Source organism: Dreissena polymorpha, chromosome 2 (assembly GCF_020536995.1).
Source record: "Dreissena polymorpha isolate Duluth1 chromosome 2, UMN_Dpol_1.0, whole genome shotgun sequence".
Taxonomy (NCBI): Eukaryota; Metazoa; Mollusca; class Bivalvia; order Myida; family Dreissenidae; genus Dreissena; species Dreissena polymorpha.
In genome coordinates, this window is record NC_068356.1 from 78014549 (window position 1) to 78029815 (window position 15267).

A 15267-nucleotide genomic window follows, 5' to 3' on the forward strand; every position below is an offset into this window, starting at 1 on the left:
CATTTTTTGGTTGTTAATTAACCAATATATATCACATGTAGTTTGTTCTTCACTGTACCAGATACATGACAACACCAAAAAATCAGGTTGCCAAAAACCAGGTTTTCAACGCTTACGTTATAATTTTGATATTAATTAATGTGCAATCCAAAGCAAGGTCTCCATGGAGACTTCATGAAAACAAAAATTCAGCAAATTACCTCAATTTTAACTTGTGTTCTTTAGCTGAAACAGTTTGTATCCCCCACAGAATATGCTATTTTTTTGGTCTGCTGTATTTTGCAACTTACTGATACATGTTTTGAAGTAATTTCTGCTGCAACAATTTTTGTATTTATAGTAATAGAGACTGATCTTTACCGGACTGGACATATGAACTCCCATGCTTGGTCTGCTTCTAAGTATATTACAACAAAAATTTCACTGCAATCACTCCATCCAAAAAGAGAGCAATAAATGTTGCTGTTTTTAGTAACACTGACCTTAACCTTTACCCGACATGCCCCAAATAAAATCCCAAGCTAGGGTCCCATGTATTATGTACACTCCCTTTATCCTCAGTTAACCCTAGATATGTATTTCACCGCATTTGTAGTCCCATAGAAAGTTATATTTAATTTAAGATTAAAGTTTTTAAGGCTTCATCTCCAAACCTTAGATACTGTTGAACAGTAAACAGCACAAAACCTGAACAGACCGCGAGTTACTCGCAGGCTGTTCTGGTTTTATGCTGATTGCAAAGCCATTTTCACTTTGCTTCTTATGGGGGAAAGGGTTAAAGAAGATTATTCCTAGCAAAATAGAATTCTTGGACTGAAACCACATATTCACTGTTTTAAGTTGACCTTAGCATGAAGTTTTCAAGGTGAGCTATTGTGATCACCCTATGTCCCTCGTGAGCTGTGGGGTGTCGACTTAAAGCTTGTGACAAATCTAGAGACCACTTTTTTCATCCATTCTTGATGAAACTCAGTCAGAATGTTTACCTTGAAAATATCTAGGCTGAGTACAACCCTTTCCCACTCAGAAGCAAAGTCAAAATGGCTATGTGCAAACAGCATGAGTAACTCGCAGTCTGTTCAGGTTTTATGCTGTTTGCTGCTCATCAGTATCTAAGGGTTGGAAATGAAGCTTTTAAAACTTGAATCTAGTAACAAAGGTCTTTAATTAAATATAACTTTCTAAAGGACTACAAATGCGTTAAAATACGTATCTAAGTGGTAAAGGGTTAATCTGTGGCAAGTGCGTCCAGAATCTGGGTCACTGGGTCAAAAATTAGAATAAGCTTGTTACCTCTCTGTAGGTCACATGTATGACTTATTCTCAATAAGAATGGTCAGAATGTTTATCTTAACAATTGGAAGGTCATGTTTAAATCTTGGTCAAGTGTTATAAAACAAGAGGCCCATGAGGGCCTGAATCGCTCTACTTGCTGGAATCAATAGGGCTCAAGCCCTTGATAGTATAAACAATCTGAGTAAGTTTTAAATAAACAGACCAAAAATGGGAAATTTATCGCATTAACAAGAGGAAACGTAAAATTTAAACTTCAAATGGCTCCTTTTCAACAATAAGTTGGACAAATTTTCTTCACTCTCAATGGGGTTCTGGCCCTTGATGATATAAAACATCCGTTGAAGTTTCAAAAGGATAGAACTTTATATGTAAACAAACAAGAAATGTGTTTGTCGGAAACACTATGTCCCCTTCTGCGCCGCTTTGATTTATTTTTTTTACCTTTGACCTTGAAGGATGACCTTGACCTTTCACCACTAAAAATGTGCAGCTCCATGAGATACACATGCATGCCAAATATGAAGTTGCTATCTTCAATATTGCAAAAGTTATGGCAAAATGTTAAAGATTTTCATTTTTTTCTCAAATTCAAAGGGAGATAATTCTGGACTTATAACTCCGATATTGCTCATTTTCAATGGGTTTGACTCATCATTCAGAAAAAGACACTGTGCAAGTTGGGAAATGATTGGATGAAAACTGTGGACTTTATTGCGTAAACAAGCCTTATTTCACAATTTTCTCAAATTCAAGGGGAGATAATTCTGGACTTTTTACTCTGATGTAACACATTTTCAAAAGGGTTCGAGTCCTCATTAATATAAAGACACTGAACAAGTTTGAAAGAATCGGATGAAAACTGTGGACTTTATCGCGTAAACAAGAAAAAGTCTAACGCACGCACGCACGGACGACAGAAACCACGCCATGACAGAAGCTCTTCAGGCCTTCGGCCATGAGGCTAAAAACTAGATCACCTGACCAATTCTTCAATAATGCTGTCTCTGAAATCAATAGAGCCCTTAAGGGCCATCATGGCCCTCTTTTTATATTTTAAGTGACCTTGCCTGGCCCCAAATGGTATCCCAAGCTAGGTCTTTATGTAGCTACATGTACCTACACTCTACATTTTCCCATCCAAACTCAAGTTATTTAATAGAAACTTTCCTTCTTTTAATAACAGTGACCTTGACTCAAAAAGCATACAAACTCCCCCCCCCCCCCCCCCCCCCACCCACCCCCTGATATCCATGCAAGCTTGCTATATCCGATTGGTCAATGCAAACTAAAGTTATTGTCTTGAAACCACCTGTTTGACGCAGGCAGCATAGCCATAACCAAATTTAATAACCAGGATTTTCAACTACATGTATGTTGAAAACCTGGTTAAAAACTCAGGATAACAAGCCTAAAAAAATGTTATCTTGGCAAACAAATATAATAAAAAAGTCAGATGAAGTGTGTATACAATTACCAGGTTAAATACTGATGTCAATAATGGTCACTTTTGCAATATAATTCATAAATCAACTTTAGATTTCAGAGATCATGTATCTGACAGAAGGGCATCAACGATGATGGATACAATTATCATTGAAATTTGTTTCATATCCCCACAAACTCAACTACACCCTAAATAGAGTTTGGATGGAGAGGCAATGTGACGTCTACAGTTAAGATTGTTTAACTCGGTGTCTCTACAGGTTGACAAAAATGCTTGACATAACAGATCACTGAAGATCAGTTGTCAGTGTGGGTTTTTTTCAATGTGTATATCAATATTTAAAGTCAACAATTTAATACATATTAGATTACATTGTATATCCATTTTATGCACATCTTTAAATTCTTCTTTATATTGACATGTGTTAAGATCATATCTCCTTGATACAATTTGTGGATGATTAGCCCCTTTCAGACAGTCCTTATACAGAAATGTAATAAAAACTATGGAAGGTAAAATTTCAATATTACATAAAATTAATGTAAGACCCATGTGCTCGAGTTAAAAATTTATCAATGCAATAATTTTTTGATAAAGTATTAAGGATTATCAATGCTTCAGTAAAAGAAGCTATACTGTTAAAGTTTATCTTGGATCATTGCTTGCCACCCTTTCACGGAGCTTAAAAATTACCAATATCATGAAGAATGCATATAAGGTATTAATAAGTCTCATGCATAATTGAAGATTTTAATCTTGCCTCATATCTACTCACATTACAAAATAATGCACAATAACAACATCTAGCCATTGACATGAACACAAATTCATAAACAAATTGACTTTAACAGGATGTGTATAAAAAAAATATGTGCAAAAAGCATGACAATAAAACATAAGACGTATGACAAATAAAACTTTATTGTACATGAATTGTGCACCATGTTTGCCACTTTTGTATCATTGAAAAAGTACCACCTATAAGAAAGGTAAATTTTACTCACTGCAGTCTAAAATCTCCATAATCAACATCTTTTATTATGGATCATTCTTTGTTAAACTGAAGTGTTCACATTTTAGTATTAAGTACATCATTCAATGACTGATAACTTGTATTAAATTATGTTGTCACAAATTTGACAAATATGGAGTCAACATGATTACCTCTGTGCACCAACAATGACAACCATTTACAGAAAAACAATAAATAGCACTTATATTAAATTGAGAAAAAAAAAATTGATTTAACTTTAAACTGTGTTGCGCATTTCATACATATATTTTTTTTATTGGTTTCAAGAAAGGATATGATTGTTTACATTTACATTGACAATATTAAATGACCTTTTAATTTATTAACAAATTACAACACCATAAATTGGAAGCAAAGTAGGATGAAAATAAAAAGAAAGCTGAATTCACATTTTATTCAATGCTCTTCTGGTTCAAGCATTATTTTAGAAAAAAAATCACAATATGTAAAAGTATTTTAAATTGATGTAATAACTTTTCCCTCATGCTGGAATGTACCCGAAAAGCAGCTTCACAAAAACTATTGTCGTCCCTTATCCAATACAAAAACAGATCTTATACTGAATGAGATTCAAACAAAACAACTTTTACTGTAGAACTAAGTACATGTATTAACATGTTTATTAAATAACAAAAAAGCTAAGCAATTTTAAGATGCTGCTGACATTACATTTAAGTCATTCCATAAATTTGCTTTCAAGAACAAGATATTAGAATTCCAACTATTGGAGAGGTCATGATTGAATTCACAAATAATTCAATTCAAAATTATTCAAAGTTCATGGAATTTGACATATCATTCGCTGAATTGGAATTGATCACAGAATCACTACCAAAATCTGCAGATTCTTCAAGTGAATGTTCTTCTGACTGACTGATAGAACTAAATAGTCCTGAAGGAACCATTGTCGGCAAGAAGCCACCTGGGTCCTTAAACAAATATGGCCAGCTTGGATTAAGACTGGAATTCAAATCCCCATAGGAGAGGCTCTTCTCCATGTTGTATATTGGATGTAGGTCACCGCTATATTTAGAAATCCATCCAGACAAAGTCCCAATCGGAACATTCAACACTCGAGCTGTTGGGCGTATCCCGATTAATTTTGCGCATTTAACAATTTCAATTTTTTGTTCTGAAGTCATGTTTTTAAACTTCATCGTCCTTGCAACTTCTACTGTTTTCTTTATTTCTGAGTATTTTTCCTTAAAAAGACATTTCACAGCTGATACCTCTGCAGATTCAATATCGCTGAGGTCAAAGTCAGACTTTTGGGTACTGGATCCCGCTTGGACGTTCCCATCGAGTGACATGTCATTATCTATTATCTGTTGACATATATCAGAGACACTCAGTTTTCCGTAATTTACCGCAGGGTCCCTTACCCTTGTTGCACTATTGGGGTCATTCAAAAACACCTGATACTTTGTATTCCATCCTGATAAAGTACCAGTAGCAAGTCCTAAAACCTTGCCCACCCGTCGTACCCCGGAGCGTTTACCATACAGACACACATCCATTTTATCTCTGGGCGACAGATTTTTGTATTTCTGACTGCGACACTTTATAACTCTTGTAAATAGTTCTTTGAAGTGTTCATCTCCCTCCAGTTCAGTTCCAGACATCAAATCCTTCTTGTCTTCATAAAGTGCATCAACATCAGGCTCCTTATAAAGGGTGTCAGCAATTAACTGATCCAGATCTTCTTCTTGAAGATGTGTCGGCAAATTTAAAAGACCTTCTTCTTGTTCAACACCATTGTCCAGAGCATCCTTAGCAATATCATTGTCGTCAAAGTTTCTCACATGCATCAAATTTCCATGATTTTCTCCCAACACATTTTCTTCTTGGCTTACAGATGTACTGCTTGCTGAACTTTTCCTTTTCTTTGGTTTGATTATTTCTACTTTTTCATCAGAACTTGTAAGTTTCTTATCCAGATTACTCCCAAATGTATTTGTCATGTTACCATTTACAGTCCTAGCAAGATTTTTTGCCTTGGCACTCTTTCGTTTACGCTTATTCCCAGTCAAACCAACATTATCAGAACTACTTTCTGTCATTGCACACTCAAAAGAACTAATTTCATTTAGTCCAAGATCTTCACAACAGTCACTATCAAAGGAATTTTCTTCTAAACTATTTTCAGCAATATTTGTAGCATCCCCATCATAAGAAATACTTTCTCTTGAATTCTCCTGTGAACTACTTTCTTCCAACAGATCAGCCTTCACCACATAGGGAAACTGTCTCATCCAACCAGAAATAGTTCCCAGTGCAACATCCAGGCACCTAGCCATTTCACGCACCCCAACCAACTTTGCGTATCTAGAGGCTTCAATCTTATCTTGCTTACTTAAATCCCTAAACTTGTTTTCTTTCTGAAGCCGAACTCTGGCACAGAGGGCTTCAAATTTTTCATTTCCCAGCATGCAATTCCGTTTTCGGTTAAAGTGAACCCTTTCAACTTCATCAAAGTCAGTCCTGCTCCACATTGACACTGCAGATTTGGAGACATTAAAGAAATTGGCTGCCACACTTACTCCATTTTCTTTGGCGTAGTCTGAAATTTCACGCTTCTCTGCAATAGAAATTTTGCGGTACCTACTAGTCCTGACCTCCCTCATCTGTCGAATGTATTCCATGTTTTGTAACTCTGCTGCCAACGGGCTGGCCATATTTGCCTGAAGAGTTGATTTCAGCATTGATGGAGAAAACTTTGAAAGAAGGTCAATATTATCGGCTGAGCAACCAAGTGCAAACAATTGTTTCTCAAAATCAGGCACAGCAGCCGTTTTAAAATTAAGCATTTCATAATCAAAATCTGGTTCAATCTCTTTTTCACAATTTTCCCCTAAATCATTTGGTTCACTGTTCAAATTTTCCAACTCTTGATTTTCAATTTCTGCTGCACTAACTTCAGTAATCATATCCTCAGATTTCTCAAAAGATTCATACAGTCTTCCATCTGTCTGATCCACATCTTGTTCTATTAAAATTCTTTTCGGGTATACTTGTTTTCTGGATTTCTCAGATTTTTCATTTGGGCATGCTTCTTCATTTGAAGCTGCCTTTTCAATTTTTTCAATTGCACATAACTGTTTGTGATTTTCCTTCACAGCCATATTTTCTATAAGCATCTGAATTCCTTCCTCCCCATCAGGATCTGACATTGTTTTAATGAGACGCTTTGGTACTGACTGCTTTCTTGATTTTTTTACTTCAAGCCTACAATCAGACTGTTCAATTTTTTCACAAGTTTTATCACACAACTTCCTCTTTAAAGCCATTTGAGATTTACTTTCATGAGATTCCTCCAGCCTCTCAGATCTTAAATTGTCAGCTTTCTCTTTGGTTTCCATAGTGGATACATGTTCATTAGTATTCATTTCTGTGAATTTTCTTTCTTCTTTAAAAATATTTTCAGACCTTTCTAAAACACTTGGTTGATTTATATGGAAGGAAATTTGGCCTTGAATTTCAGAGTGTTCATCACCTTTAGCACTATTAGCACTTTTACGTTTAACACAATCAGCATCAATCTCAACAACATAATTGTAAGTGCTAATTACTTCCTCTCTAGTGCCATCCTTATTATTCCCTTTAGGAACATAATCAGCATTGTTGGTCCCTGCATTAAAATTATCATCTTCATTCTTAACTGCTGTCATGTCTTTTTCACTTTCACATATTACTTGAAAACGACTCCCAACAAAATAACTGGAGTTCACTTCCCAATTAAGATTCCGTTCTGCATCAATATTTTTGTTTTTTTCTTTGCACTTTTCAGGTGTTCTCAGAAAATTATCTTCCTTCATATTAGTTGAGGGAAGAAGTGAGTCATGTGTTTGTATTGTAACCTTATCTTCTACATCCATTGTGTTGCCATCAACATCCTCAAAGGAAGGATGGTTAACATCTTCTGACAAACTTTCACTAGGATGTGCATTAGGAACACAGTTATCCTCACTCGGTTCACTCATACCTCTTTTAAAATTCTGTGGATTTATCAAACTTAAGGTTAATTACTCTTTCCATGTTACTTAAAGGATTTGTATGAGTTTGTATGAGATTTATTTCTCAAGCCAATCATTTTAAGGTAACATTTTTAAACAGCCCTCAGAGCCAATCAAATGTTTGCTGTCATCTTATTTCATTTTCTTATACTATGTATTTATCAAATTAAGCAATAATAACTTTTGCTTCTTATTATCAGCAGAAAAATGTATCTTCCTTTATTTTTATTTTTAGGCTTAGAGTTAATTTTGTACCTTAAAATTGTAGAAAATAGGTACTATATTACTCTTATACTGTAAAAATTTACATAAAATAAATTAATAATGCATCAAGGATGGTCAGATCAAATGCAAAACAGACTCAGATCAAAATCAGTTTCTCGAGATTAAACAATAATGTATCATTGAAGTTCGTGGAATGGAAATTTCAATAAAAATTATCATTTATGAAATGTATTTTACATAACAGATGCCCAAGTCAATTTACAAATAATAGTTAATTGATAAAAAAATCATAATTCTTAAGCGAATAGGGCATAAAAGCTAAATACTAAATGATAGAAAAGTATTCACTTTAGAATTCCATAAACAAGCATAACATAGCATATCAATAATTAAAATCACTATATACATGTGACATGTCTTATTATTTCATAGCATCACTTCTAAAGTTTTGTCTCTCCAAATATTTCAATGATCGTTCACAAAGTGTGTACCAATGTTACTGGAAACAATCTTTAAAATATTTTCTTGTCAATTCTTCCTTTAGTTCCAAGTTCTTTAAGACTTTGCTTTCACTTCTCATTATAGTTTTCACGTGTTACCAACTGTTGATCACTATCTGACACTTCAATACATGTAGTTTCATTTGTGTGTATATATCTCAAGTCATTTACATTCCCCTTTTTCTCAGTTAATGACTTTTTAATGAATCATGCAATTCAGTTACCGGTAAATTGAAGAATGCCATTGCACAGCTATGCTCTGTGTTGACATGTCCCGGTATATTATTCCTTTAATTTTCTTCTTCACCTCCACATGGCCTCTATATATACATAGTCTACCTGAAAATATATTGAGAGTAACACAGCATCACTCACAGGGCCAAAAAAAACTTCTTCGCAAGGGGCCTCTTTTTCTTCCCCTTAAACAAAAAGGCCCTTTTCCCTACAGAAATTTCTTTAAAATCATTCATTTTTCTCTAAATTTCCAATCTACCTTAGTATTTTTCATTCCCCAAAGCTAGAAAATTGTGTCTTTTTTTCACCGAAAAAAAGGCTTTGGCCCTTTCCCCAAAGTTGGTGTTTTGGCCCTGACTCACTAAATGTGATATCACAGACATATGTTATCTAAAAATGATTATTTTTTCAGTTGTATTTTATTTTTAAGTTTTATGATAAATGATGAAGTTACTGTCTAAAACAGGCTGGCTACCGGTATTGTGGCATATTGTATTAAACTTGCATGACGTTACAGTTTTAAACGAGCTATATTATGCCAAAACTGAAACATGTGCTGCTATATTTAGCCTTGACGTTTTCGCTAGGGAGAGGTAGCCTTTTAACAAAACACAATTTTCACACCATGAACATTTGTAGTTATTTACATGCATTTTGTATGGTCAAGGATGAAGTTAAGTTTCACTTTGGAAGAGCTGGATGTTTGAAAACATGCACATACACTCATCCATAGAGGCAACTATAATTGCCTTATCAGAGCAGACATGACTAAACCGTAACTCATATTTACATGTATACTTAATATATATATAGGAATGTTATCTTATTATACAGACCTATGGTTTTCCAATACACAGGGTTCTTTTTGCATCAAACAGCCCGATAATTGTCAACTTTGATCATTGCCTGAAAAGAAAAAAACTTTATTTTAGAGTCATGCTTAAATAATATGCTAGTCACATTGGATTGTCCGTGTTTAACCACAAAATAAATTGATACAAAATTGTGTGTTTTACAAGTTCATTTTTGGTCAGTGGACCTAATGCATAAATGTTTGTCCCACTAGATTATTATTATATTTGTATTATATCTTTAAGAATACTAAATAGAAATAACTACTATTATGCCACTGAAACAAATCAATATCTCATGAATAAATGAAATGTATTTCACACAAAGCTCTTACCGTATATAAATATATTATCTTATATTAATGTTTAATCTTTAATATATGTGTAAGTCTATTGAAATTGTTTTACATTTTGTAGCATGCATTTGTTTTAAATCATATAATTAATGAATAAAATTGATAATGTTACTGCTACATAAGAAATTAACATAAAATGTAACTGCATGGGACAAAACATAAATTAAAAGCATTATTCGGACTATGGGCTCTTTGAATTAGGCTATCGCAAGTCAACATTAACACAAGAGAATATTGATATGTTTTAATCAGTATTAACATTGTTCGTGTTTATAATGAATTTCACATTTTCCCATGTTGGGCCTCTTGCATAAATTTACCCGGACATAACAGAGAACGGACAAGCAGGATTCCCGAATTAGATTACCAAATAATTCGTTATTTGTTACTCTAATAAACTACCAAACTAATATATACATAAATTATCAAAATTCCGTTGACAACACTTTTAAAATGAGTGTTATTTTCGTTTTCAACACCACAGACGGACAGACATCGATCGGAAGTTTGCAAGCACGTACGGACAAAGAGGCCAACGTTTCTGTCAACAATTCGGCTTAAGTTACGCCATTTAAACTGCTTAGTACTTACCTATCGAATGGATATACGCATAGTAAATGAACATGTCGCTTATCAGGTGGATTTGTTTATAAACAAAAGGTGAAATTGACAAAAATAAACACAAGAAAAACCCACCTGAGATGCAGCAAAATCGGGTCACGAAGTTGCTCTTTGTAACAACGCATTTGATTGGTCGACGTAAAGAGGCTTCCTTGGGGGAAATCTGTATTGTCAGCATTTTTAAGTAAATCAAAGCACTGAGAATTTAAGTTTTATTTTAAAATTAATGACGCGTTATTTTCAGCCTGCCCAAATAATTAGAAAGAATTTGTGGATTGTGTTATTAATCCGCTAATTAAGCATGGTCAGAATAAACCTTGCATAAAACAATAATATGAGTACTATGAATGATCTGTCTGGCCTGTGTTTTCGTCCATCAATTTGCAGCTAGACTACATTGTTTTCTGTCATCTAAGCAGAAAAGAAGAAGAAGAAAGGAGGAGAACACAGCCTACTTGCACTTTAAGGGATGGTGTAACGTTACATATTCCATTCTGTGTATAAGCATTTAGTTTAAGTTGAATTAGCAGGGGAGGAGGAGGGGATTCCAATAAAATGCACCACCATTTTAAAATGTTTCCCAGCGTTCCAACATCAGAGACGTAGATTACATCTACGTCTCTGCCAACATGGATCTATTTTCTGATGACGATTTTAAGGAGTACTAAACCAGGGACCTATATGTTTGTATAGGTCCCTAACTAAACGTATTACCTGAATGATGATCACTGGACTGCAAGGTGCCTGTATACACAAATTTGACACACAGGATTGTAGGGGGAGGGGGGGGGGGAAGATTTCAAATAATGAAGGCTTAAAGTGGGGTATTGTCCTTTTTTGTACTGGCAACCTGCTGTGGACCAAGTGTAGCAGACCCTTATCAGCTGATAATCAATTCACTGTAGTAGACAAAGATTGCAATTACAGGAAGTGATTTATAAATCAGTGGTGACAATGGATCACAGATAAGCATCCTTGAATGGGGCTAGACATTCCTTTACCTGGGCCATTAAAATAGGCTCTTTAATGACTGCCCTGTCAAGGGGTATTTCATTATGTCTATTGGTCCAAGATAAAATCTCATATCGGTATCTACATGCACTTACAATCTTTTCTCCTCATAGGGGACTACACAAATGCCCACACACAGGTGAAAGAACATGAGAGTTTTATCAGTTTTAAGGGGAGGGTCAAAAATGGAAAAAATAATCAGGTCCTTTAACAGTTGTATTGAATCAAGAGTGTAGTGGCAATGATGCACTGGCTTTATCTATCCAGGAATAACAAGTTTTAGTTTCCTGTTGCATCAAACCACTTTAACCGAGCTGCATTGTACTACATGTAGTTGGATAAAAGGCATAACAAGACCACAGGATTGTCTCCGGAACATGGTCTTTCTTGTTTCTTGCACTATCCAATCTAATAAAAATATCTCCCAGAGGAGAGGTGAGATGACACTCAATAAACATACACTAAACAGATGTTTATATTTATCATGTATTATACTGTAGTTAATGTGATTCAGAACGAAAATATTCAAGAAATATTTCTCATTGATTAAATTGAAAAAGAATCATCGCTAAATTGTTGCATCTCCTTTTGTTTGAATATGAATAATTGTGAATGCTCAGTCCGCCTCATTAGGTGAGATTGGGGTTATATTGGAAACATAACAGTATCAGTAAACATTTTACTAACAAAAAAACTGCTTAGATTTTTTTAGTATTTTAATTAATTAAATACATGTTTCTTAAACCAATAATGAAAACATGAACATCCATGAAAAACAATACCAGCTACAACTTGAAACCAGTCTACAAAGTATTAATAGAAAACAATTTTTAAAATAAATACACAAATATAATCACTAACAGGTATATTTTTATATTTAACATATTGAGCATTCACAGACAAGAAAACTTTTCAAACCAAATATGGATTTAACAAATTATTTTAGAATAGTACTTATTAGGATTTCACTGTTTAATTAAATGATGTAGTTAGGTTAAGAATCGACTTTTACAGTCAAAGCATCATCATCATCATTAATTACATAAAAATTAAGCATGTAACTACCAAAAGTATTTAACATATAAACACAATGTATGTACTTAATAAAGAGAATGAAACAGTTATTTTATTCAAAATCTTTCTAAACAATTTTTTTTCACAAGAAATGTACCATCAACAATCAGTTAATTACCTCATTATTATGTTTGTACTACTATCACATCAAGAACAATAAATACCCGATAAAGTGATAAATAAAATTAAAATAATTTTGAAGTTCCAATATTTACACAGCAAAGCAAACTAGAGTTTCCAAATGAAACAGCATGTACATGACTTATGCAAGAATGAACAGAATATGATTTTTTAATCATGCTTGTCTACACAAAATATATTATGCCCCCTTTCCATAAAATTTGCCATCTGTGAAAACAAAAGGTGAAAACAAAAACGTAGGGGATTGGTAAGATTTCAAGAACTGGAAAACTGCTGTAATAATGATCAAAGGCAATACTAGCAAAGTATTTTTTCTAATGGCATCCAATAAACTGAAAAAATAATTTTACTTTATTGCCATTCATAATTTATTTATGAAAGAAGATTGCATCATAAATCTGTACATAAAAGGTAGATTGTGTGACTTCAAATTGTTACAAGGTATGACAATATTGTACATGATATAATGGAAAAAGAAAAAGGACTACTATGTTAGCCCCAGTTTACTACAAAATCTTCAAAAATATTATGAATAATCATGAAATTATTTCATAACGAATGATAACATGAAACTCATCTAATGTCTACACAATCTTTTTCAAACAATTTCTTTTGACAATCCCTAACAAGTTTTACAAACTTCTATGTAAAGTCTGCAATCACTTGGTAAAAGTTTAAAAAAAAGCCTTATGTTTCAAGGCCACAATTCAATCTTTATTACTGCTATATGTAAAATCTTTGAAATAACCTTTAACAAGGGACAAAATTGTCACAAAACCAGGTTTTCATTGTAAAAAAATAAATCTGATAAAGGGAGAAAACTCAAACTGAACTTTTGAAATGAACAAACAAAATTAACCCCCTTTGTAAGTTTGTTTTTAAAAAAAATCTATTTTTAGTCGTGGCGACCTTGACATTGGAGATATTGACGTGATTCTTTCGTGCGACACACCGTCCCATGATGGTGAACAAATGTGCCAAATGATTTTAAAATCTCACAATGAATGACATAGTTATGGCTAGGACAAGCTCATTTATGGCCATTTTTGACCTTTGAACTCAAAGTGTGACCTTGACCTTGGAGATATCGACATAATTATTTCGCGCGACACACCGTCCAATGATGGTGAACAAATGTGCCAAATGATTTTAAAATCTGACAATGAACGACATAGTTATGGCCCGGACAAGCTTGTTCCGCCCGCCCGCCAGCCCGCCCGCATTCGCCAATCTAATAACCAGTTTTTTCCTTCGGAAAACCTGGTTAAAAATAATGCCACAATCTTCATCAATGCACCAAATCTTTGATTGTAGTCTTGAATCAACACACAAACTTTATGCCCCAGTTCATGTTTTAGGCAAAACTGTAGAGCAGTTTTTTTTAATGTGCTCACACATTATGCATTTTTTTTAACAACTTTTCAACACTCTATAAAATAAACAAAAATTTCTTCAGTAGCTTTATAAACAAGAGGGCCTGAAAGGCCCAAAGTCGCTCACCTGAGATAACAAGATATTATTGGGACAAATCTTCTGACCAAGTTTCATGAAGATTGGAAAATAAATGTGACCTCTAGAGTGTTGACAAGGTTTTAGTATAGCCATATAAGGAAAAATGCCCCGCCCCCTGGCGGCCATGTTTTTCAACCAACAGGCATCATTTTCGAGCTCTTCCAAGATATTATTGGGATGAATCTTCTGACCAAGTTTCATGAAGATTGGACAATAAATGTGGCCTCTGGAGTGTAAAATAAGATTTTACTATAGCCATATTTAGCCATATAAGGAAAAATGCCCCGCCCCTTGGCAGCCAAGTTTTTCAAGCAAAGGTTACCATTTTTGAACTCATCCAAGATATCATTGGGTCAAATCTTCTGACCAAGTTTCATGAAGATCGGATAATAAATGTGCCCTCTAGAAAATTAACAAGGCAAATGTTGATGGCGCACGACACACGACGGACAAAAGGCGATCACAAAAGCTCACCATGAGCTAAAAAGAGAATGTTTCTGTTATGAATGATAATCTAATCTTCACTTCCAATTAGGGAAATATGTTTATTCAAATTAGGGAAGAATAAATAATTTTTGGCATGAAAAAAGGGGGCTTTAATACAATTTACCACCATTCAGGTAATACCACCATGTTTTTTGAGTAAAATGCTTACTATTTGTTCAACATCTCTCACAGAATATCCCTACTTAATTATCTGATGACAGTAACCACCGCTCACTATAAAGTTTGTATGAATACACTTCAGTCTCCGTGGAACCTGTCAGACAGGCAGATGGTCAGAAATACTGCTTTATAAATAAATAACTTTGATAGAATTCATAACAAGCAACAACATGTTGACATAAAAAACATTCACAAGAAGCCAATGTTTCATTCAATGCACACTATGTTAAATATGAATGGTACAACACCTACTGGTTAGTAATATTTTAGAGACAGTTATTTTTAAATCC

The 15267-nt window shown here is 34.0% G+C and overlaps 1 protein-coding gene across 2 annotated transcripts; it reads right to left on the reverse strand.

The window, feature by feature from the left end:
• Positions 1 to 3476: 3476 nt before the first annotated feature.
• On the reverse strand, positions 3477 to 10701 carry LOC127867703 (uncharacterized). 2 transcript variants are annotated; one of them, XM_052409043.1, is made up of 3 exons: positions 10649 to 10701; positions 9582 to 9651; positions 3477 to 8850 (listed from the first exon to the last, which is right to left on the reverse strand). In XM_052409043.1, the coding sequence occupies exon 3, from the start codon at positions 7751 to 7753 to the stop codon at positions 4541 to 4543; it is 3213 nt and encodes a 1070-aa protein (XP_052265003.1). In that variant the 5' UTR covers positions 7754 to 8850; positions 9582 to 9651; positions 10649 to 10701; the 3' UTR covers positions 3477 to 4540. The 2 variants fall into 2 exon arrangements, with proteins under 2 accessions (XP_052265003.1, XP_052265002.1); XM_052409042.1 differs by having other exon boundaries at positions 10544 to 10669.
• Positions 10702 to 15267: the final 4566 nt, after the last annotated feature.